This window comes from Tyto alba, unplaced genomic scaffold (genome assembly GCF_018691265.1).
Source record: "Tyto alba isolate M040663 unplaced genomic scaffold, T.alba_DEE_v4.0 Super-Scaffold_1000006, whole genome shotgun sequence".
NCBI classification, from domain to species: domain Eukaryota; kingdom Metazoa; phylum Chordata; class Aves; order Strigiformes; family Tytonidae; genus Tyto; species Tyto alba.
In genome coordinates, this window is record NW_024881272.1 from 18,078,277 (window position 1) to 18,103,257 (window position 24,981).

Here is a 24,981-nt window from a genome sequence, read left to right on the forward strand (position 1 = left end):
GTGGGAGCTGGCAGGGCCCCCGGCACCCCCCCCCGAGCCCGGGCAGAGCGCAGGGACCCGAGCAGGGCAGCGGCTCCCACGGGCATGGCTGCTCTGCTGGCCCTTGAGCTGGCGGCTGGGGCGAGGGCAGGGAAGGAGGTGCACAGGAAGCAAGACCATGGGGCTATAAATTCTGTCAAGTCTAATGTTTTTTCAAGCATATTTTCCTGACTTCCCTCCCAAGGGATCAAACCCAAAAGATGGTTATGCTTGATCTTTAGGTAACCCAGAAACAAAATGTTTCCCAAACAAATAATTACATTGCAGTCTGACAATGTTCATAATTAAAAAAGAGCATTTTATTTCCATTTTTTCTGGGTGTACTATATTGCAACATAACACTACACAGTTCTATTATCATATTTAGATTCTTGCTACAGAATTAGGAAGTTTGTCCTTTTGGTCAAATTTCAAATTTTTTCCTTGGCCTTCTTAGAGGATTCAACACCAGTTAAACACATGAATTATTGGCAGTGCCAAAAATGTGATATGAGACTTGAAGCAGGCGCTTTCTAATCAGAATTTGCAAAAATTGTTGGGTGGCTAGATGCAAGAGGTCAGCACAAATACCCATCCTAATTTTGACAAAGGGGAAGATGCACATCTCCAGATTTTGATCACAAAGTAAATTTGCTTTTCAGGCTTAACATTCTATTAAGGTTGTCTTCTTATTTTTGCTGCACTCTGTCATCTCTCCTTCCATTACCAAGGAAGATTTGTATTATTTTTGAGCAGTAATGTAAAATGCCTTGCTTATATTCTGGAATTGTTGTACTTGTTAGGCACCTGATTAATGTAAGTAGTTATATAAACTCGTTGTACATATAGAAACCATACCTAAAGTATTATCCACAAAATACCCATCCGTTCTAAGTCAAATACTATAGGTCACAGAAAAGTCTAGTATGCATTGCATGTGAATATACATATGAGCAGTACATGAATCACTGAGTAAATATGGCACTTTTACATATTTTCCTGTATGTCATACAGAATTAGGAAACAATCTTCTCTTAGCTGACACATTTCTAAAATACTGTAATATGGTTTTGGAAAATACACCCCACAGACTAGACAGTAAGAAGTTTAGAAAAGTCAACAGTGCAGCTACCTGAGTTTGTTTCTTTAAGATTAAGCAATTAACAGTAATGTGATATTTTGTCATTCACTGCGAGCCTGAGGGTTGTCTACCCACAAAAGCCATGCCGCATAACCCTGCTATAGATAAAACAGCACAGCTCTCCAAGCACGCGTCTCAGCGAGATGGTGAACTGACCTAGCAGCTCAGCACCTCCAAAGTGACTTGTCCCACCTTCTCCTTGCCCGGACCCCGGCTGCAGAGGCCTGTCCCCTTGTTACTCCCACCCTAATGTCCATCCAATCCTTTGGAGAGCTGATCCAGCAGAAGATTAGTCCCTTCTTTTAACTGGTTTTGTTTTCTGCTGGCTTAAAAAAAAAAAAGGTTTATTTGTCCTATGGAGGGATCAGACCAGCACCAGACCAGTAAAGGTGCAAGAGAAGCAGCTGGAACATGTTGGCAGGAATAGGGAGCATGGGAGGAGGAGGGAACTGCCCCTTTTTGGTGGCAGTGAGCTGTTAGATAGTTGACTAAGATGTCTCAGCAGACCAAACCCTGGGAGAAGATACAGTTATTAGCGTGAAAGTGCTTAGACCGGTATAGTTTATTCCTGTCAAAGTGAATAAAGATATGCCAGCACAAGGCACTTTATACTCATGTAACTGTGTCCACATGAGGGGTTGCACTGGTTTAAGTATAATCTGTAATAAACAAAATCCCCACATCCCCATAGTGATGTATTTACAAAAATGGTGTAGAACAAGTCTCTAATCTTCAGTTATGAGGTGTGCATAACTTCCATTCAGAAAATAGACCACAAACTACGCATGAAACAACATTAGACACAAAATAAATTAGGGATGTAAAATGCTACATGTAGGAATATAAAGATTTTTTTAAAAAAACTTTAAATGTAATCCCATATTTCAAATCTAAGCAAGAGAACTATACAGCTCCACCGAGTACTTGGACATTTTAAACAGTTTACATTCATCGGGGACAACAGCACTTTGGTTTACATAATTAGGTTAATATGAGCAATGAAGCATTTCTCTCCCTCACATTACATCAAAGTGAAACACATTTAGAATATATATACTGCCAAGCTGTTCCAGTAAGTGCATTCCATACATGAGTAAGAGTAGCTCTCACAAGTTACATCAGTTATAGGTCTTTAATAGAACTAAATCAAACCCCTTTAAAAAAGCTTCCTTTGATTCCTTCATGCCTGACCCATTTTCGATTAATCCATGGATCTTCTCCAGAACATAGCCAAGCACAAAAAATAAGTCTGACCTGGTACTGTGACAAGCCCACATATCAGATAGCATAGCACGCCCTGGATTAATGAGGAAATTCTCATTTTAGTTTGTCTCCCCACCTTTATAAGTCAGACGTAAAACAACAGTATGCTTTTTTACCAAGCTCAAGAACTCAGATTAACTGTAGCTCCAGACACGCAACATTTAAAAGCAACCAACCTGACAATCATCAATTATTTTACATAACTTTAAACAATCAGCAACTAACTCAAACTCTGCAATTTATGAACAGCATTGCCTCCTAGAGAGAGAAGTACTTATTCCTAGATATCCTTGCAAAGCATTTATCCAGTGCCTGCATCTGACTCAAATATGTGTTGCTGGATAGGATGATCTCCTCCCAGAAAAATATTTTACTATCATATATTTATTTTTGATTAGCTTAAATTAGCTTGTGAGCAGCACATGAGTTATCATATACCTGCCAAACTTGCTTAAAAGAAAGCAAATGGCTGGATTAAATAAACAACTGAACATGGCTTCAGAGGGTAAAGTTCCCAACTTGATGCATAATTATTACAGATTATTACATTATTTTAAAAAGCAGACTTCCAACTGTACGATTTCTGATTTAATTACTAGCCGGGAGATGAAAACATAGCCTTCATCACTGTCCTCTGGTAGGTTGAGACTTCTGAGAAGTTAATATATTCATTTAATCTAATTTTTGCAAATCTGCAAATGTTCCTGTGCTGAGCTTGGTTATATGATACTCAAGCTCAATTGAAACGTGTATTAGATGCTATCTCCTTATCAGAAGCTTTACAAACTGGACACGATTGCACTTTTTCTGGATCCCATTCCTGCAAGGTGCCAATCATCCTGGTGGGGCAGTGAACTGAGGGGGGCAGAGAGCACTTTCTCCCTTGCAGGATGGGGTGTCTAGTGGAGGATGGGGATTTTTCAAGATAGTGTTTCATCTCGCTGGATTGACATTTCCAACACAGTGAGTTCATTGCACCCCTTCCGTTCAAGTTAGCAGGAAATGGGCAGCTGCCTCCCTTTACACTGTTTGAAAAATCTTCAACGTGAGTCACTTTGGTCTCGACTCCTCTGTGAACTGTGACCCTGCTCTTCCTGCACCAGAGAGAAAATTGCAGTCAGTGCCTCCTGCTCGGCCTGGACAGCTAGTCTGAACTTGCCAAAAGGCCCTGAAGGAGTTCTGCATGCTCCCTTAGGCCCGTTAAGATACATAAAGAACCTTTCCTACGTGCTTTGACCTTCTGAGAAAACTATGTCAAATAAAAAAGGATGGTCAAGCCAGATTTGATCCTGTTAGATGTTGAACACCTTCTACTGCCACTGAACAAAAGAAGAAACAAGGCATTCAACACTTGCAGCACCACCCATTGAAGACCATGTCCTAAGGGATTAAAAATAACTAGGAAGACAATATAATCATCTATTACAAATTATGCAACCCAGAGCATACCGTTTACATACAGATCCCCTGTTGGGATTAGGCAAAGGAAAACCAAAAAAGTCAGCAGATAAAACCATTTACTTTTACCAATAAAAATTAAGTTACAGACACCCTTGTTCTAAGGGCAAAACAAACTTAAAAAATATCTTAAAACAGTGAAAAAATACGAGAAAATTTTATTTAAAAATATATGTACTCCTTACTCCAAATTTGTTTGTACAGAAAGGATTTGTTTGAAAAAGAAAAAAATAATGACAAATGCATATTTGGAGTATGCCCTTTCTACAGAGTATTTGGTAGAAGCGTTATTTCTATAAAACTGAGCAAGAAGTAGTTAGTTATTCAGCTTTCATTTGTTCCCTGACATCAGAAGGCAATGTTTCAAACAAGGTGTCCTCTACAGTGAAACCAGTCCTCTTCAGAGCTCTGCATTCACCGAGCTCAGGTGGGAGGATTTCAAAGTGATTGCCTTTAATATCCAAGTAGGAGAGGAATACCAAATTACCAATTTTAGGTGAAAGGACTGATAAGTTATTTTTCCCAATTTTCAGAGTCTTAAGTTTTTTGCAAAAGTATAGTTCATCTGGCACGCTCTCCACTTTGTTGCAAGTGATGGAAAAGTATTGTAAACTCTGCAGAACTCCTATTTCAGGTGGGATAAAGCGAATGTCATTGTAAGACAAATCCAAATATCTGATTTTGTTGCATAGGAATAGGTGGGATGGAAGAACCTCTATTTTGTTATGGCTGAAGGAAAGCCGCTCGAGACTAGTGAGTTTCTTTATATGCTCTGGGATGTATGTTATACTGTTGTACCACAGCTTTAGGATTGTTAGTTTTCGCAGATGTTGAAAACTTACTATTTCTTCAATGGATTTGAGGTTGTTTTCCTTTAGATCCAATTCCTGAAGACTGAGAAGGCTGAAGACTGCATGAGGTATGCGCTCTAAATCACAATGAACCAATTCCAGCTGGGTCAGGTTGATCATCTTCTTCAGGTTGTTGAGCATCACTAACTTAGTGCCATCATTATGGATGCACAATTTTTGCAGGTGACTTGAAACATCAACAGCAGATTGTGGGATTTTGGACAGATTACTTTTTATGTAAAGAACTTTAAGGCTTTTAAGTTCCCGAAAAGTCTCCAGTGTAATGTTTTTGGAAATATCATGACTTAGGGAGCCAATTAAATAGAGCTCTTCCAAATTTCTGAGGCCATACATCCAGTGTGGAAGTTCTCTGATGTCATCAAACTTGACACTCAAGATCTTGAGATTCTCCTTCAGAAACGCCAAGGCGGCGCTGTGGATCTTCACAGAGCACTGGTGCAACGAGAGCTCCTGGAGATTGTCCAACTGTGCAATGGTTGCTGGTATCATTACGTTATTAATTATTTCAAGTTTTAACGACTGCAGCTCAGTAATTTCAAAAACTGTGTCTGGTAGCCCAGACAGCATGAAAAGCTGTAGCTCCAAATGGCTATGGGAATTCGTCTGTAGCCTCTGTCGCAGTTTATCTGCAGTCCACTCGTTGTTTAGGTTCAGCTGTTTCAGCTTATTTTCACTGACTTCAGACAGGAAGACAGCAAACCGCTTGGAATAGAGAGGATCGTACTGATCAATCATATGAAGCATAAAAGCAAAGTCATTCTTGACATCTGGAATATCATCGATTCCTGTTTCTTGCCGAACATATTCGAAAGAATATTCTTTCAGCGAACGGTAGAACAACCAGTATAGTGTATAAAGGCATGTGAGGCCGTAGATGCTTACGAAGCACAGGTAGCAATAAGAAAGTTTAGAGAACAGATGTGCCATTGTGTGATTACAGCAAAAATTCTTATATCCTGTCATGTCTTCAATATCAACATTACAGACAACTGTAAAATTAACTTCTGAGACAAGTGCTGTATTGTAAGCAATAATAATAAGGAATTTAATTACCTTAAGTACAGTCTGGCGAACATACATGACATAGAGTATATCACCCTCCTCAACATGCAATCTAAATTTCTTCACCTTTTCAAACAGTGCTTTGGCCTGTTCACCTTCTTTCTTATCTAATGCCCCAGGTGTTCCCTTATCCACAACTAACTTCTCAGGTATTGATTTTAAAGACTGTGTCTTGACCAAAGTGCCTTCAGTGCTTGGCTGGATAGTATTAGACTTGTTTACGTTGTTCTTCCTGTTATCTTTCTCTTCAGAGTCTTCCCCTGACACTTCGGATAAGGCTCTTGTTGTCCAGGGAGAATCAAAACACTTCCCAAGTATTGAAATAAAGTGTTCGATTTTGGAGCTCGATCCAGGGAATTTGAACCAAAAGTTACTACACAGCATGAAGACCAGTGTGTGTATAAGGACAAGGTAAGGGAAGTACTTGGCATACCAATGCAGAGCACGTTCATAGCACACCTGATTTATAAAGCTGTATTGCTGAAGGTCCAAATCAGTCTTCAGTCCTTTCATTTCAACTGTAGCTGGAGGAGTGGACGGCTTGGGTGGAGGAAGGGGGGTTGTATCTGGGATTGTGTTAAACACATTTGAACTATTAGATTGGTTCTGGCAAGGCTGTATGCGCTTTGGAAGGCATATTATCTTGTCTTGCATGACCTGAAACACACAAAAAGATATCTTTAAAACCGACAGACAAACAACGGTGGCAGTACCAATGGGTAGCTGTCCTTGGAGTTCCTCCAGCTGCCAAGCATTCCTCCCCACAGCCTGGCACTTGGCCACACGGGCTGTGCTATTATTATTATTCTTCCCAACAAAACACTTGTTTTATATGACAAGAACTAGGTCACCCCTTTTCATCTATGGTTAGATTTCCATAACTTGTATAAGAGGAAAAGTGTAGGTAATGCTTCCAGAAAAGATCAGGGATGCCCTGCACTGCTCTCCCCAGAGACAGACTGTTCTTGCCAGGTGTATTCACCCTGGGTACAAAATGTTCAGAGATAGCTTAGGCTTGAAAGCAGCATAACTGCATTCATGTGGATGTATGCTCACACTGTGATGTCTTATCACACTGGAAATGGCTGACAAAGTGCTAACGTGGGCATACCTGTGCTGGGACATTATTAATCTTCGGTCTTAATAAAGACAGATAGGGATAATAGAGAATTGACAGCATTTGTGTGTGTGCACACATGGGTGTAATTCTTATTCAGTTTCTCATACATATACATAGAGTCCTCATAACACACACCTGGGGGAAAAATGTAGTTCTGTTCTTCTGTTCTTGACTCTGCCTATAATGCAAAAAAAAGCAACTTTCTTAATTTGGGCTGACCATCCATGTTGACAAACTGAGGTCAGATTGATTGCCTGTGGGGAGCAGTCACCTCTGGTTTGACCTGGAATAACAGTTTCACTTCAGTGCAAGGCTCCCTACAGGTCTGAATTTAAAATGCTAATCCATGTGATAAACCAAGGAGCTCCTGCTACTTGCCCTGAATGACTAAATGGGATTGGGCCAAACTAGTAATGTGTGTGTAGTGTAGATATAGTCTTTGACATCATGGTTGTTGAAAGCACTAAATAGAAGGTATACAGCAAGAACTACTGAAATCAGATCCTCCTTGATGATCCACCCTGGTGCAGGGAGATGCTGAGATGAGACCACATGTGTTTTGAACAATATCAGTGCCATAGCTGTTGACACATCAAAAACTCCTGCAGTTATTCTCTGTCTGTAAATGTTATTCTAATATACACTTTTACTTATGCTCTGGATTCATGCCTCTGGTAACAAGTTAGAATAAAAAGATTCATATATTATTTGCAGTGTTTCCACAAGTTATTTTCCAGTGTGTTTCATCCCATCAAGAAGGTGAATTTTAAAATAACAGATGTTCTACTTTGTGTACTTAAGCAAACACTTTGCTACTAATGCAAAATTCAGCCCTATATAAAGAGATTTTTTAAACATGAATGTCGTATCTTTTCAACTGAAAATACCTGAAAATGGATAATACAGGCAAAACTATGGTTGACTTCATGTGAAAATTGGGACACAGTAAGTGAAAAACTTGGGCCATGTAAGCGAGCAAATTCCTCTGAAATATGAGCTCTGTCAATGTGTCCCTTTAGCTACATTTCTAAGTCATGCCAAGAAACATGAGATCTGTGTTTGAACTAGTACTTTAACTTTCTATTTTTGTGGAGTCCATCCCAAACATTACTTTCCATTTCTTTTCAGCTTTTGGCACTTTAGCAAAATGTAACTAACAGTGATTGACAGTAATGTCAACTGTTTACGTGTAAGCATCCTCAGAAATACTTTGGAATGGAAGAAGCATAATATTAGTTGTGGGTGGTGTTAATAAAATAAGCACGTTAATTTCAAATCTTTGAAGCATAGTGACAGAAAATTAACGCTTGTCAAACAAAGAAAACAGAAATTACAAAATTACATTTTTCAAACTTTTAAACAGAAAAATGGTAACATATAAGAACTTTAGCCAATCATCTGTTTCGTTATGCCAAATTGTGGTGAAAAGAAGCATCCAGGCACAAGCCAAACCAACAACTCTTATCTTAGCTGGCACCGCTCCATCGACTCTAGCACAACTCTGCTGATTTACAGCTGCTGAAAGTCTGGTCTGCATTATTTGATGTTGCTACCTAAACAGCTATAATCCTGGCACCAGCAAATTTTTGCTTTGTTCATGGTGAACCCAAGAGATAAAACAAGACATGACACCATTCTTCCAAGGACCTTCCTCATTTGTGGTGTTCTTTCGGCACCCGCCTCACTGCTGCCCCGTTTGATTTACCTGTAATGTGCACCCAAACACACCGATCATCAGCATGGCAACGGAAAGATAGTCCGTGAACACATCCCACCAGGGCTTCAACACCCTGAACGCCGGCTGCTGCTCCGAAAACTGGCGAAATTCTGTCACGGGAATCATCGTCCTGCAAAAGACCAAGCCAGCACTCAACCTTCTGCAGCCCATATCCCTCCGTCTGTGCGAGCAAGTACTTCCATGAGGTGTGAAAAAGCCTGCTCTGAAAATGAAACTCCCAGGATGTGGCATAAAAGTTCCCAGCTACCAGCCAAGCAGTCCATCTGGCACCCCAACGCATGAGAGGGGCGCTCATGCAGCCCCCCTGCAGCTCCTGCGAGGAAGGGAAAGCAGGACCAGGGTCCCATCCACGCAGGCAGGCAAATCCCTCTCTGCATTGACTCCAGCCATATCCGATGGGTCAGTAACACCTTCTGAATCCCTGAAAATCAGCCCATTCTGTAAATAGAGACATTCAGTTTTATACATGTTACCCTTGGTCTCAAAGGTCTGGCTAAAATGCTTGTCCTGCACTCATATTTCACAGGCCCTTTTAGCTATCATGTTTCACTCTCTTCATTTTGTTCATAGTGATTTCAGGGATGCTTTAGAATATTTGTGTGCATACTCACCGCAGTTTTAAATCTACTGTGTTTTGAGTGCATGTTGCTAAAGTGCTTTAGCTAACCAAAACTACAGGCAGATCAAGGGCTTTATCTTCACCTTAGATGTCTAGGCTTACATCATCACCTCCTCTGAAAAATCAGCTAACGCATGAGCATGTAAAGGCAAAGCAACCGATTGTAAAGCCTACAGCATATTGTGTAACTGAATCCCTGAGATCAAACCAGTACTGAAACTCCCCAGTAAATTACGATGGAAAGATAAATTCACATGGGAATGCAACAAAAAGACTCCCAAGGGCATTTTACAAAATTTGTCCTTTAACTAACATTGTAAATGCTCACCACAATCACTTCGTATCACAGTACTATTGGAAGAGTCCATAATCCTGATTCAGCTGCACACTGGGACCCATTAGTGTGGGTTTGGTGCCATCCAGCTGTGCGCAGGCTTAGCGATAAGCACACACTTGCTGATACGCTGCCCAGGGACTTAAGGGATTCCATTTATTCAGAGCTGGGGATCTGGCCGGGAAGGATTCAGGCCTTAACAGCTGTAATTCATCGCAAGCATACAGCCACCCCATGAATTTATAACTGACTCCCACTATACTGGCCATACTCGCGTGGAAGGATCCTCACTTTGACACCTTCTCAGGGACTGCTGTGCCTCTGCTTGCCCAGCTGATCCTCAGGAGGTACCGCGGTCCCCAAAGGCACAAGGTGACGTCTGTGAAGGGACCTGGGTTAGTAGGTTGGCTGGGGCTTTGCAGCTTTCTAAGCGAGTAGCATCAAAACTTCTTAACCTTTGGTCCCTGCTCCCCTCTCCTCTTGCAACTCTTCTGTGTTGCTTTAAGCACTACTCGGCCAGGCAGGAGACTATCTCTCTCAGCCTCTTGTCTTTCTAAAAGCTGTTCCCAGGATGCACGTTACACCACCAGATGAAATCACACACACCCCTCGCACACGGCTGGCAATCCCCAAGAGGAAGGCAGGCTGCCCTCTGCAGCACTTGCAAATTAATAGACCATCAGTGAAAATAATGGCAATGCAAGCCTGACTCACACAGCCTGGTCGGAGGCTTGGCAGTGTCCATGCCAACAGGCCCAAATTGCTGCAGTGGTGGTGAAGGAATGCAGCATCCGTTATCAAATCGCAGGCAGCCAGGAGCCGCAATTCTGATTTTTGTGTGCCTGTCATGCAAATGCTCAGCAGACATATCAGGGAAGATATTCCTCTACAGCAGAGAACAGCTGGGGTAACTGCTGGGACAAACCTTTGCTGCTTTTCACTTTTCTTTTAGAAGTACTAGTGGAAAAAATGGATCTCCTAAATGAGAGGTGCCCCATGCAGCTTTAAGTACATGCCCAGCACTCCTTCAGCTGAACCCAAGGACAGGAAACCCTCCGCTGGCAGCTCCAGGTGGTGCCTGAGCTGAAGAACATCATGCACTTACCTCTCTCCCATACCCACATGCATTTCTCTGACATAGGTAAAGGAATTAACCTCCTCTTTTTTATTTCCACGTAAAATGTAGGGGACTAGCAGCTGCTGGTAAGATTTTAAAAATAATTTTTCTATCAAGCACTGAAAAACATAGAAAATTCTTAAAGGAATGCACTAATACAAATGTTAGGTAATCAGTTGCCATGCAACAGTCCTGCTCAAAGCTTTGTAACACATATACTGCTGTCGCCTCAGGTTTTGAGGCCAGTTAGCTGACTGGAATGCCACCAGTACACCCAAGAATACCTATCCACAGATCGCTTTAAAACCACCACCTTTTATTTCCACCCTCCTTCCCCCTCCCAATAAGGGCTTATGCGTGCTTTTTCATATTTTGGTGCCGTGGCTTCTGGAGGTGCCATTTGTGAGGTTTTTCCAAAAGTATAGACAATTCGAGTGCCAGGTAAGACAGAATCACATTTCATACGGTGGAGACTGTTGAGAAAACACGAGCACTCACAGGCACCAGAACACGTGGAGACCCATTCCTCACTGGTTAGACTTCTAAGCAACACTGTGGATCTGAGCCATGGTGTTACAAAAATCGACAGTACTAGAATAGGGGCAATGCCTGACAGCTGATGGGATGGGAAACTATCTTGCAAATGAATGTTCAGGGACAGCTTTCAAGACCAAAAATTAATTTGGCTGTTGCATTTGATAGGTTTCACTCTGTACTTTTAGGGGTCTTTGTTGTATTATATATTTGCTTTATTTCTTCTAAGTGATATGTGGGGAATTTAGATGAAGGCATATAGTTTCTGGCACCACAAATACATGCTGCTCTGATCCCCTTTTCCCTTTAGAGGCTGCTGTTTGCATAGTGTGACTCCTCAATTAGTAGAGTGCACATACTGTTATCCTGGCTAATGAGCCAAGCAGAGGGAGACCTGCATACAGCAAGCCTCTCTGAGCCATGCTAGAAAACCCATCTCTGAGGGAGGAAGGTTTGCAGTCCAACACCAGACATCAAAATCTGTCTGCCACTTTCGTTTTTCTTTATTGTTAAATAATAACAAATGTTAGTGAATGCTGGCAGTAGTGCTGCACATAATAATGGTAAATAAACTAACAATGAACAATGACAGACAATATGTTTTAACTCCAGGAAAAAAGACATTCACAAGAAGCTTTAAATGAAGACTGGATGTGAAGAAGTGGGATAACAGTTTTCCAACATCCTCTGGAGAAACCCTATTGCTTCTTGCCTTGCTGCACTAGCAATAAAGAGAAAATGCTGGAAAGAAGTGCAGAGAAGCCTAGGCTTACCCGCGCTGCTGGTATCTGCATGCAGAACAGAATGATAGGAAATCACTTTTTATGTGTCTCCCTCTTCCCTCTAGCCTCTTTTCCATTCTGGCCTGTCTAGTGACTGAGAGGACATCTATTAGCCATAGCTCTGTGGCCTCAGAAAAGATACAGCAGGTCCATGTGGCTCCAAGCAATCGCAAAAACCCTGTCCTGGCCGTGGCCAGAGTCAGGCTCTTCCCCACGGCTACACCCACACCCGCACCACTGCCAGACTCATTTATAACCACACACAAACCAGGTCTGTACAAAATAAACTGATTTAGTCAACCATGAATTTAAATAAATCAAAACGAGGATGCTAAAAAGTCACACTGCAGCCCAAATCACAGCAATCTCTGGGTCAGCACACCACCTACTGTAGCTTCTTATCTCTTCTTATAACAAGGATATAGGAGAAAAGGAGTTCAACATTTCAGCTGGTGAAAACTATGGCAGCGTTACCCATTTCCGTTCACTCACATTCAAAATGCTGTTCAATGGCACAATACATCATAGCTGAAATGTGGACTCTGACATGTTAAATACTATTCTAACCTACCTTAGGAAATATTGAATTCTAAATATTGGGTATTTTTTTCAATTAAAAGCAGAACTCATTCTCTTTTTTCTCTCTTGCATTTCTAATAATCCCCATTCTCTTGAGAAAAGAAAACAATACATGAGATAAATCATCTGGTATTCAGCTACCAGAAGGAAATAAAAGAGGAACTTGGATTAAAAAAAAAGGCTGTACTGGCAGTTAAGCAGTGCTGCAGAAAAAGCTGTGGGTTTGCCAGATTAAATAAAAAAAAAACAAAACCAGCCCTGCCAAACAAAAAAACCCACTAAAACTAAAACTGATGGGAGAGAAATTAGTAGGGGTTTCTATTATTATTTTTAAATTTCTAGAAAATATAGAAAACTCAATGAGTAAAAATGAATATGTGATAATAAGATGAAATACTGGAATCCAGGTAGAAGGAAAGTGTGATATTTACCCCAGCAGAAAAATTAACTACAGGAATCAACTAATGCCATTAGGAGCGAGACACAATGACTTAATGTGACCTAAAAGAGCTAAACAGAATAGATAGATCTAAGTCAGAGAGAAAAGTATTGGAAATAAATTAGATTTAATAAATCAAGAGATTGAATCAAAGGATGAATGTGAAATGGCCGCACCATGGCGCAAACCAGCTTCTCAGCAATTGGCATTCATCAGAGGGAATAAAGGAAAGCGGTGGGGACAGCTCGGAAGTAATGATGGCTCTTGCCAGTGCGACTAAAGAGAAAAACGAGTATGTTTTACGAATCGGGCAATCCACATGACATGCACTGTAGAATATAAAGGAAAATAATTAATCAATTAGCTTCCTGACCACGGGTGGCTCAGAGGAGGCTGGGGTGGGCAGCCCGGGGGTGTTCTGGGCAGGGACTGCCTTTGCAGCACTGGTGCCCCTGGGGAGCGGCCGAACCTCTGCCACCAGCCCTGTGTCAGCAGGGCCTCTGTGTGAACCCGCACAGAGATGCTGACGAGCACTTCCAGCTGTAGCTACCCTACCTCCACCAGCAGCAGCACCCCAACCCACCAGCTTCCCCAGCCACAGCTCGGCGTGCCCGGGCTGGCACTGCTTGCTGCCAGGGCTCCCCGGCGGTGCTAGCTGTCACAACGCAGCCAGCAAAGCCCCGGGGACAAGCCCTGGCCTCAGCTTACTGCTTCACGAGTAGGCGCTGTGAGCCGCTCCCCACGGCTTCGCGTCCACTGAACTTCTGCGACCTGCCCTGCAGCAGCACGGGGGACCCCATGCCAGATGGGCAAACGCCTGGAGACAAAAGGGTTTATGCGCTCGACCTGCCTGAGATGTGTGTGATACAGCTACTCATCAAGCTGTATTCATCTTGCACCTTGAGAAACACTTTAAAAAGAAAAAGCATAATGATATATGTTAATATTAATATATTAATATAATAAAGTGCTTCTCTGGTACAGCCCAGAACAATCCGGTACAACTGCAAACTAAACCGCTTTTGGCGGCTTCTAGCAGCTGCCAGGTCCCACGCTCCAGTTATTGCTAGGTGACGGTTGCTATTTTTAAGCAGATTCTCACAGAGTAACTTCATTCATTTTATGGAGCGTAACTGTGTGTATTGACACCAGCCCTCAGCAGAATTGGAGGGTACGCTGCTGGAGAATGCTCCATTACCAGAGAAAATTGCTGTGCCGCTCCCTCTCTGCCCCTCCTCAGCTTTCAAGGAACAGTTTGTAGAGGCACTGAGATTAAAAAAAGAGCACTGAGTCAAACAGAAAGAAATAACTGGGAGGTCCTGCCTTTATCTCACCTGCGGCAGGCCGGCTGGCGCGCATTTCTCACCAAGGCAGACCCCCAGCAGCTGCCGCCACGGCAAGATGACCACCTGGCCACCTGCGCCGTGCTGCCGGGAAAGCTGCCGACGGGTCTGCGCCCAACACTCGGTGTTATCCGCTGACACCAGCCAGCCCGTGCCCCAGCTATGGCCTCCTGGCCCAGCAAAGCCCAAAGGCCTGTCCCCATGCTTTGATGACCCTCGTGCGACACTGAAGCGGCGCCACTGCTGCTTCGCGCGCTGTAGGCGGGAGACCAGGATTTGACAGAGCTGTGTTTGCCAAGCTAGAGGTGTTATTCACCAGAAATCAAGCCCTCTGCTATTTTATTCTTCCAGTAGCAGTTACTCAATCATGATGCCATGGGTCGAAGCAATTGCTGTCATCCATCACTTGTTTTAGTGGAACGATCAGAGCCACACACCAGAATCAGGGCCCCTGGGTGCCGGACAGGCAACTAACACCCAGAATTTATTGGTTCCATAGGGGCAAGGTATGAATAACACACCAGAGGAAAAAAGGAGGAGAAACATAGCAGGAAGAGAGAGACAACATTGCAGAAATAGTGACATTTACAACTGGGAAGCATAAAAGCTTGGTGAGATTTCTTAAGCTGACTAGAAAAGATGTTTAAATGATTAGCCAGCTGACATTTAACCACATTTCCCTGACATCACATCAACCCTCCTCAGACGCAGGATCAGCACCACCACCTCCCGAGAGTCATGCAGAGCCCAAGCAAGTTCCAAATGCCATGGACATGGCCCTGACACCCCCGCCCCAGCTTTCCCCTTGGCGTGAGGGGCCTTGGGCTGGTGGCCACAGGGCCACAACCGCAGCCCAGCTGAGTACGCCAGGAAGGGTCAATGCTGAGATGTCCTCAAGAGACAATTCAGACTGGGACTATTTGGTCTTTCACATCAGAGATCTACTGAAAGGAGAAAGTACTGGCTAGGCAAAACCCGCCCTCCTGGCTGTTTTAAACATACTGCATGTGTTAGGATAAATTATGAAATGCCTTTTGGGAATAGTGCTGCAAGTAGGTCTCTGGGTTTGTTCCCATATATGATTTATTGCATATTCATCTTCATTAAAGGAACAGAGCACAGCACATATTTAACACACAACGAGCTTGTGACCTGGTAGCAGGGACTCAGCAGAGCCCAAGTGCTGCGGGCCGTGGGTGCGGGGGCTGCACTCCAGTGAGTTTTGCTTTACACAGGACATGGCACTGCCCACCCTGAACACCACAACCTGCTGTCCTTGGATGTAAACATTTGTTGCTCTGCATAAATACCATAACATCACTTTTCAGGTGGTTCCATGCAGTCTGGCCTCAGCCACCTTGGGCCAGGAGCTGAAGATAAGCTGAAGTGCTTCTCCGCACAGGGCCTGGGGCTGCACTGAAAAGCAGAATTTTGCATTTTTATTTTGCCTGATTGGGAACTGCACACTGAGACAGTTAAATAAGAAGGGATAAGGAAGTTTTGCAGTCAGGTTCATGGTGATCTATTCTTAAATACCCAATTTAAACAAAAACATTGGTCCATGCAGAGCCCTGGGGCTAAGGGCCACAGTCTCCTCTAGCTGGGGCTGATAAGCGCAGCCTGGCATGAAAATGGCTTGGTACTACCACCATCAGTCATATTTTCTGTTGATTATAACTCTCCCAAAGTAGTATTTTTGTGTGGGATTGGGTCCCCACGATGACTGTAAGGAAAGAACTGTCTAATTTAAAACAAAATTTGAATGACAATACAGCCAGGAATTGTTCAAACCATTTCTAGAAACAAGCTTAGGGGAACAATATTGGACCGTGCACACTACAAAACTCGTGTTCTTTTATTTTAAACTTTCCAGACCCCTCCCATGCCTTAAAACTTGGTCTGTGTATTGGGGACACGGTTTTTACCGAAGTGTGAACAGCTGCCCACAGCTGGCTAATTTATAAACCTTTGGAAACTATGGTTTTGCATGTGTCCTTTGATCTCGGCAGCTGAACACTTCATCTCCAGCGCGTGTCCAGGAGCCCCTCACAGCTCCTGGCACTGCCTGTGCTGGCACCACAGATCACAGATAACGAACCTGCTTCACTTCATCACCTAACCAGGAGAGGACTAAAAGTGGACCCAAGGACAAGGCACGAAGTCTGGAAAAGTGAGATTAGACTAAGGGGGAAATAAGATGATAGGGGCTGGAATTAGCAACTCCTAATTCCCAAGAGGTTCATGTTCCATCCTTATCTGTGTATTCTCACACACATTGTACAGGCAGTAACATAATGTCTGAACTACCCTGACATTCAGATTTTTGCAATTATCTTGCTATATGTTTGCACTGACCGAAATGGCCAGCATTTTGGTCAGTTCCCATGTAACGTACAATAATATTACTATAATACATATATATATATAATACTATATGCATATATAATACATTACTAACTTCTCCCTATATTTGAGGCATTTCAGGAGACTAGTTTCCCTGCTAGGCTTTGCAGTCATTGGTGCTTCCTGTAACATAAAATGTAACAAATAAATAAAATCGTCAAAAATTTTTGATTGGAAAAACTACTTTGAATGACTGCTATTTGGGAGTATAGCAAAAACGTATCACATGTTGCCACTTTTGGAAACATGACAGGTTACATTTTGTTCCTTCGACTATAAGGGAGATTTTCATAGGAAGAAATACCATTATTCTGAAGTAAGAAATACAAACAAATGATGCTGTTGCTTAAACATAAATCCTACGCTAAAGAACTGGAAAGCCATTAAAAACAAACTATTTGCATCCAAACAGTTATTTTTAAAAGTCCATGTGTTTACTGTATTTTCAAACAAATGCATCTTCTTGGGGCTGAGGCCGGTGAGGAAATGTGGCCTGGAGGGACAACAGAGCATGAGTCAGGACTCTCCCGTGGGACCTGGCCGTGGGCTCCATGTGCTCCTCCCCGTGCGTGCCACATTGACCCACCACGCTGCTGCTTCTCCAGCTGCAGCACAGAAAGGTATCTACTTTCTTTGCTGCCTTTGGTGGGAAATATGAATGAATAGCACTACAAAAATCACAACACACTGCTTTTTCCAGTTCTCTCCTATGGTTGAATCTAAATTGATAGCATGTCAAAACTTCCCTGCAAAGCCACTGGAGTTATTTGGTTTCATGCTACACATTACCAAAATCATGTGTCACAGTTGGTATTAGTTTGCAAAGCGGGTGAGCAGACAAAACACAATCACCCCACAGAAGACCTGCGTGACAGCCATTCAGCACAGAAATGGGGTTTCATTTCCACATGTGCTGCCTGGAGGAGGCTAGGCTGTGCCACCTCAACTCCCGCATAGTCACAACCCAACTACTGGAAAACTGTCCTCCATTACGCCAACTGCCACAGCCAAGCTTCCCCACTGCCCGGGCTCTGCAGATCCACAGCCATGGGCAAGACTCCAGCAAATCACTGGGGATTTAGTTGCTTGAGAAAACTGAAAAGAGTATAACTTCCAGCAACTTGCTGCACACCTAGACCTTCTCCATGCTTTTCCCTCCGAGCTAGAGGCCCACACTGGAAGCATTCAGCATACACTTAGGTTTCAGCTGCCTCTCTGCCTAACACCCAGGAAGGAGCGTGGCAGATTCAGAGGCAGCAGTGAATCCTCTGCTCTGCTGCTGGGGCTGTCGGTACCATCCACAGCGGCAGTGGAAGCTCAAAGGCTTGAACCCAGAACTTGGAGGAGACATAAGGGACATAAAGAGGAGTCACAAAGAACATAAAGAGGAAGTAACTTTAATAAACTGCATTTCAAAATATATGCTGCAATTTCCACCTACACATACACTAAGTATTGCTTTGGCGATGGATCCCAGACAACAACCTTGTTGTTTATTTCAACTGAGTCACAGTACTTTTTCATGTATTACATACCAAAAAGACTTCCTACTGTCAGCAGCTCTTTGACTTCAACTTGTTTGAACTGAAGAGAAAAAAAAATTCAGGGCCATATTCTGCCAGATAAAGTCTCAGTGAAATCAACAGGAGTTCCTTCTGTACCAAGCACATAGACCTGTGTGGAGATTTGGCTTTGCTGAGCTATTTATTCAAATCTAAAGAAAAGTACACTCTATGCATTTCCATGTCAAAGACTACTTCAAAGGCAATACTTACCATTTTTCAGTTCTGGGAGTAACATTCTTAGTTTATCAGGGCTATCACTCAAGCTAAGGGCCCTCTTTCCAGAGCTGCAAAATGTTCTTAATGCGAGTGAAAACGTTTAACAGCAAACCAAAGCACTGAGCAAGAAACTATCCAGTAAGTGGTATTTTAGTACTCCTGAAATATGTCTACATGATTGAGAAAAGTAAACTCACATCAAGTTTTAATCAAAGTTGCATCAGGTTTTCCACAAACAGTTATTTAACATACTCAGATAATGAAGACAGAAACAATGCCATAGAATGTCACAGGACAGACAATATGACACAAACCAGTGCCATTCATTGTCAAAGGAATAGTCAGGGGCCTCAGGCTAATACAAGTGCTCATAATAAAAAAAGTTCAGCTGATATAATTAAAAATTAATTCCTAATTGGGACAGGAAGCACAAAGGGTCCATTCTGGGTCTTAAACAGCTCAACCATCTGAAAAGTTAGCTAAAATTTTTTATGCAGTGATTGAGCCAAAAATATTAAAGAAATGCCCGTTTTCACGATTTGTGAGACTTTTTCATATAAAAGATCTTTTCTGCTCCCACTTGCATGCTGCACAAGGGAGCTTTCTAAACTTTGCGATAGTCTCATACAACATGAATCCCAAACGCCCGGATAAACACACAGGTATTCTCAGCCTGAAACACAGTTGATGAATTTTCTTCCCCACAAACCATCCCTTGTGACAAAAATCCCTGACAATAAAAATAAAGCTCATAGTCTCACCCATACTCCTGAAAGAGTAAGAAAGACAAACTAGATAGATTCAAGCACATAAAATGGATGTGATCTACACATACTTGAAGATAAACATAAACACGTGCAGAATCTGAATTACTATTCATATAAGATGACTTTTAAAGATCATAGACTTCAGACATGTGGAAAACCAGAACTATCTGCCTAAATTCTCTGTTGGACTTTTTCAGCACAGTGTCCAGCCACAGCCCACTGAAGAGGGATTAGATCTAAACTTGTTCTACCACAAAGTCTGTTGCTGCATCATAAAACAGAAAGAAAGGCTGTTTCCATCAAACCTAAACTTTCTGAGATCAAAGCAGTTGCTGGGGTGGGGGGCGGTCAGACTACACTACAGCAGGTGTGCAGGTCTGTGAAATTATGTTGTCACGGGTAAATGATGGCAAAGAGCAAATACTCTTTTAAATCACATTACACTTAACAAAGGGCTTTTCCAACAGTATTGTCTGTGAACACCCACCTTGCTCTATAAGCTTGCATAAAAACTATCTACCCCTGAGACAGCTCAACAAGCATTCACATCGACTAGAAAACAAGATCTCTTAACAAGGCTTGCTCGGAACACCAAACCTGCTTTCTGACAGCAACCTCCACTTCTGAGCTGTTGCATCCTGCTGTAAATCACACCTATATCAGGATCTTACACTGCTGCACGCTCAGGGCAGGGTTTGACCTGTGCTCTGCTTCACCGTATACTCCAGAGCAAGCAACTAATCCAAGCTCCCACCTTGCTTTCAGCGATGAGTAAATAAAATTGGAAATGTTCTCAGCACTTCAGCAGTCTTATAGCTAGCTTGTTAAAATCTGGATTCCCATCAATACAAAAATCACTATGTGCTATTGCCAGTGAAGGGAGACGTGAGCTCCCATTTTCAGCAGATCATAGTTTAGCCCAGGATTTTAAGTTGATATAAAAGGCTGGATGCTGCTCACCTGAAAGTCAATGGAAAAGTTAAAGTTTACTTTGACAGAGAGAGAGAAATGGATTTTTAACGTGACTCTACAGGACCAAATGTTTTCACATATGCTGGTTCAAATTCAGTGGAACTTTGTATGCTCTCCATGACAGCAGCGTTAGCAACTTTCCATGGGGAACGGTGCCATTCTGCGCTTCAGGGGAAGCCTCTGTTTTACTTTTGAAACCAAAAAAACCCCACGCAGGGTATCTTAACGCGAGATTCTCCAAAACAAATGGAAATGTGCAAGGCACATACCCAGCACTATCCTACCTTTTAAAAATCTGACCTGATCAAACACTAGATAGTTAATCCATCCTCCATGGGAGATAGAAACAGACCAGACACAACCTCCGTACTGGAAAAAATGTCAAAAAAATCATCCTGGTCCAAGCCTATGACTCTGCGAATGACACAGTTGTAAAGTTTATGCTGTGTCTGATTAGCTGATTGTGTCAGGCACTAAAATGTAAAATGAATACAGTACAGGAAAGCTGATCCAGGGTCTGTCAGGTTTAAAGACAGCTCTAAGATGCTTTGCCTGCCTGGGGATGGGAAGAGAGCAATGCCTGCCCTGTGTTATGAATGAAAGCAGCGGAGCAAACAGCAATCACACATGCCCAAGGTGGTGAATCAAACCTAGTATCTTCCTAGTGGGAAAGAGATCTTAGAAACACAACCCCCAACAAAAGTCGCTGCACTATAGCTTGAAATTGCATGAGAGTTTTGTTGCACAAGGTCCCTGGGCAAACAGCTAAAGGATGAAGAAGAGAGTAAAGTTTCCAGTATGTTGAGCATGTGAAATCCAACACTTGTTAACATTCTTCTGTCAAATCATTTTGGAAGTAGAATGGATTCTCTGCTTTACTAAGTTAGGTTTTAAGGGAAGTATTTTGGGGTTCTCTTTTTTTTTTTTTTTTTCCTGAGCTAAATTGTTTAATTTTCAGGGTTGTCTTTAATATATAGCCCCTTCCCTGCCCTTCACAACTCTGTGACAATGCAGACAATATCTTTTCACTAAATTTCCTCAAAGAGGAAAAAAATCCAGTAAAATTACACTCTAGCTCCTGTTATTGTGAATTGTTTGGACGGTAATTGAAATTTTTTTTACTTCCCGCAGCATTCAGAAAAGGCTGGGGCTGGGAAGTGCCTTTCTGGTGGTGAATAGGGGCCACTTCAACCAGTTGCAACTGAGGTCAATGGACAATCAGGGGAACTGCTCCTCCCAGCACTCTCTGACCCAGTTCATTATTTTAGGTCTTACTGTGTCCTCACTCTGGCGCTAAGGCCACCTGAATATTGTTTAACCCTCTCTACTGCCCAGCCCGGATGCCGCCCCCCTCCCAGTCAGAGCCCCTTGCCGTGGGCCTCAAAAACTAGATACGAAGGTGGGATGCAGCTGCCTCAGGAAATCAGCAAAAACTGGTACAGGGACTGATTGCCAGACAGCATCAAGCTCAGAGACAAGGAACCTGTGTGAAGAATTCAGCAGTCTCTGATTTTGTTCTTCACTAACAACCAGCACTGGCCTTTCCCAATACCAGGCATAAAAAGTAGCTAGATTTTTAGGCTTTCCATCAGAAAGTTTCTTTCTAAAACTGCTTACAAGAGCAAACAATAACAAAAACTCCACAGAAAGTTGTATTACAGACTGTAAACCCTCCAGTGGGGCCCGTTAGTGTTCAGACTGGAAGAAAACAGCATCATGACTGCCACACATTTAGCAAACTCAGAACACAACTGGAAAAGGAAATGATTCAGAAACCACAGGTGCTCAGCACCAGGCTGCTGCGCCTCGCTGGCAGCCCCTGGGCACGGGCACTTGTGAGGCAGCGGGAACCCAAGGCCGGGTTAAAATTAGGGATCAGCTCGGAACTGTGCTCAGCCCGGCTCTCGAAGATGATCTGCACCACAGGGGCAAACAGGCATTTCCAGGAGAGTAAGCTCAGGGGAGCGAGTGCTACCCTCCTGACTGCTTGCATCATGCCAGAAAGAAAAGTAAAAGCAGGTCTAATATAGCAAGGGGGAGGGGAAATATACACATGTGGTTGAATTGGGAAGGGAGATTTTTTTTTTATTATTTCTTTCCAACATTGCTATCTTTTTCTCCACTGTCCTGCAAAGCACTTTTCTGCCTGTCCAGTTTTTCACAGCATCATTCAAGCCTACAGTGCTCTATGGGAGCAAACATGTACATGTGTGTCTCCAAACAGTGCTGCCCATAATACCGACTCTTTCCTCAGATAAGGTACTTACTCCAAAAGTAAAAAAAAAAAAAAAAAAATTTAAAAGCCAAGCCATAACTCACATTGTTATCTGTGCAATAAAAATCCTCACTTTTAAACATTTTCATCCTAATGAAATTCTAGTATGATACATTGGGCAGCTTTTCATAAGCCTCTCATTTTGCTTGGTCAACTCTTTCCAGTGAACTGGACAAACTGCATTTCGTGAATAATGAACAAAACCGCCCATCACACTGCGACAAGGCAGAGCTGCTTTTAAACCGATTTAAAATCAGGATTTTTTTTTTTTTTTTTTTTTTTTTTTTTCCCTAAAACCTCTTCGAAAACAGAGCCATGAACGCCGGAGCCAGGCAGTGCCGCCGAGGGCTGCGCTCCCCTCCCGACCCGGCAGCAGGGACCCGTCAGGACCCTCTGGGGCGCGGAGGCACCGCTCGGCCCCGCGGAAGAACCGCGCATCCCCTCTGCCCGCCGGCGGGCGCGGCGGCAGCGCGGCTGAACCGTACCGCGGGATGATTTTTTCTTTTTCGGGGCAAATACCGCCAAGGGCTTCCCTCGAGCCGCCCGTCTCCACGGCGACTGTCTCGCCTTCCCCCCCCTCCCCGCCGACTCCGCTCCCGGGCAGCCCCGCTTGGCTCCGGGCCACCGCCCCGCGGGGCACCCCCGGGGCCGCCCCAGCGCCGCGGCCCGGCAGCGGCGGGGGGGGGCCGCCCGGCGGGGACGAGGTGGGATGGGGGTGTGTGTTGGGGGGGGGGGGGGGCTCCCCCCGGCCGCTTCCCGGCGCCCCTCCGCGGGGGAGGAGACGGCGGCGATCCCAAATAAAGTTTGGCTCCCCCGGCGCTGCCCAGGGACGGGGGCGGCACCGCCGATGCCGCCCGGCGGGCAGAGCGGGCCGGGCCCGGCCGGGTCTCCTCTCCTCGCGGGGATGCAGCGCCGGCCCCTGCGGCGGATCCGTCCCCGCGCGGCCCCCCCCCTCCACCACCCTCCCCACACCCACCCAGGACCCCCCTCCCCGCGGCGATCGATGCCCCGGCCCCGTCGCGGCCCCCCCCGTCTCGGGCAGCCAAGGGCTCGGGGAGAGCCCGGCCGGGCGCGGCAGCGGGTTTACCTGGTGCGCGGCCGGGCGAGGGGCGCGGGGTCACGGGCGGCGGCCGGGCGCGAGCGCGATCATGCCGCGGCGCGGCGCGGGGCGGGGCGGGGCGGGGCTGGGCCGAGCGCGGCGGGCAGGGCCGGGGCGGGGCGGCCGCCCGCAGCCGAGCTCCGCCCCCGCCGCTCCGCCCGCCCCCCCCCCCCGCCGTGGGGGCCACGTCCCCGGCCCGGCGCGGGCGGCGGCCCGGTTGGCCCCCGCTGACGGTAACCGGCATCCCCGGGCAGGGCTGCGAGGAGCGGGCCGGCTGAGCGGGCGCGGCGTGAACCGGCAGCCGGTGCCGTGGGTAGGAATGACGGGCGGAGGGGAGCCGCGAGTGGCCGCGCCCGCCCCGGCGGGCGGCTTCGGGCCGTCCCCGGAGGACGGCAGCAGAAATCGTTATGGAAAGACCTCGACCTCAACGCGCAGCGCCGAGGAGAGACTATAAAGAGAGCAGGCTGTAAAGCGGCTGGGAGTGCATTAACAATAGAAAAGCGTCTCAAAGAGTGACAATTGGAAACACAAACTTCTGGCCCAGCAATTCAAAAAGCGCAGACTGAAAACTGCTGCTGAGAGAAACCACATATTTGAAGGGACTTTTGTCCAACATTTCTAAGAAAGATTTAAATCTCTGGCAGAACGAAGAGGCGGGACAAATTCTGCATCAGAGGGAGTTACTTGCCCTCTAGTGACTTGCCCCTAACCTTAGGGATAGTGTGTGTATCCCCTTAGGGACAGCACAGATATGTAAACAAGGAAACACTAATATATAAGCCCACTGGGGGGGAGTTAATGGAAACAAATACAACATGAGGCACCACAGCTGTTTTGCTGCAAGAATATTAACTGGATGGGGATGCGCACCCAGGGCCTGCCACAGATAGCTGCAGGTAATTCACGTACTTTCTGACCCATCTGCTTCGGGGACTGCTGAGGGCAGGCTCAGGTTCCTCATTTGGGACTCATTGATGTGATTTATAGCTGTGGGAGTTTGGCTCAGCGCTTTGCTGTGCAGAGATGTTTTCCTCAGCTGAAGCCCTGAGGCTTTCTGAGGCACCTCAAGCAATGAGGGTCTGAATCTGGCAGGAGCTGGAAGAGGTTGTTGGCATAGCTCCCCCACAGTCCTTCAGAGCCACCAGCCAAAAAGATTTCATCAATATTGCACCATTATGCAATTTTAAGCGTTAGCCCCATGCTTTGTGGGATATGGCTGAGGAATAAAACAGGACAAATAAGTAAGGTTTCCATATGGACGAAAG

The 24,981-nt window shown here is 44.6% G+C and overlaps 1 protein-coding gene across 2 annotated transcripts; it reads right to left on the reverse strand.

The window, feature by feature from the left end:
- Positions 1–320: 320 nt before the first annotated feature.
- LRRC8C (leucine rich repeat containing 8 VRAC subunit C) lies at positions 321–23,744 on the reverse strand. 2 transcript variants are annotated; one of them, XM_042784374.1, is made up of 3 exons: positions 23,705–23,744; positions 8,640–8,781; positions 321–6,471 (listed from the first exon to the last, which is right to left on the reverse strand). In XM_042784374.1, the coding sequence occupies exons 2-3, from the start codon at positions 8,775–8,777 to the stop codon at positions 4,201–4,203; spliced, it is 2,409 nt and encodes an 802-aa protein (XP_042640308.1). In that variant the 5' UTR covers positions 8,778–8,781; positions 23,705–23,744; the 3' UTR covers positions 321–4,200. The 2 variants fall into 2 exon arrangements, with proteins under 2 accessions (XP_042640308.1, XP_009970286.2); XM_009971984.3 differs by lacking the exon at positions 23,705–23,744 and adding an exon at positions 9,917–10,060.
- Positions 23,745–24,981: the final 1,237 nt, after the last annotated feature.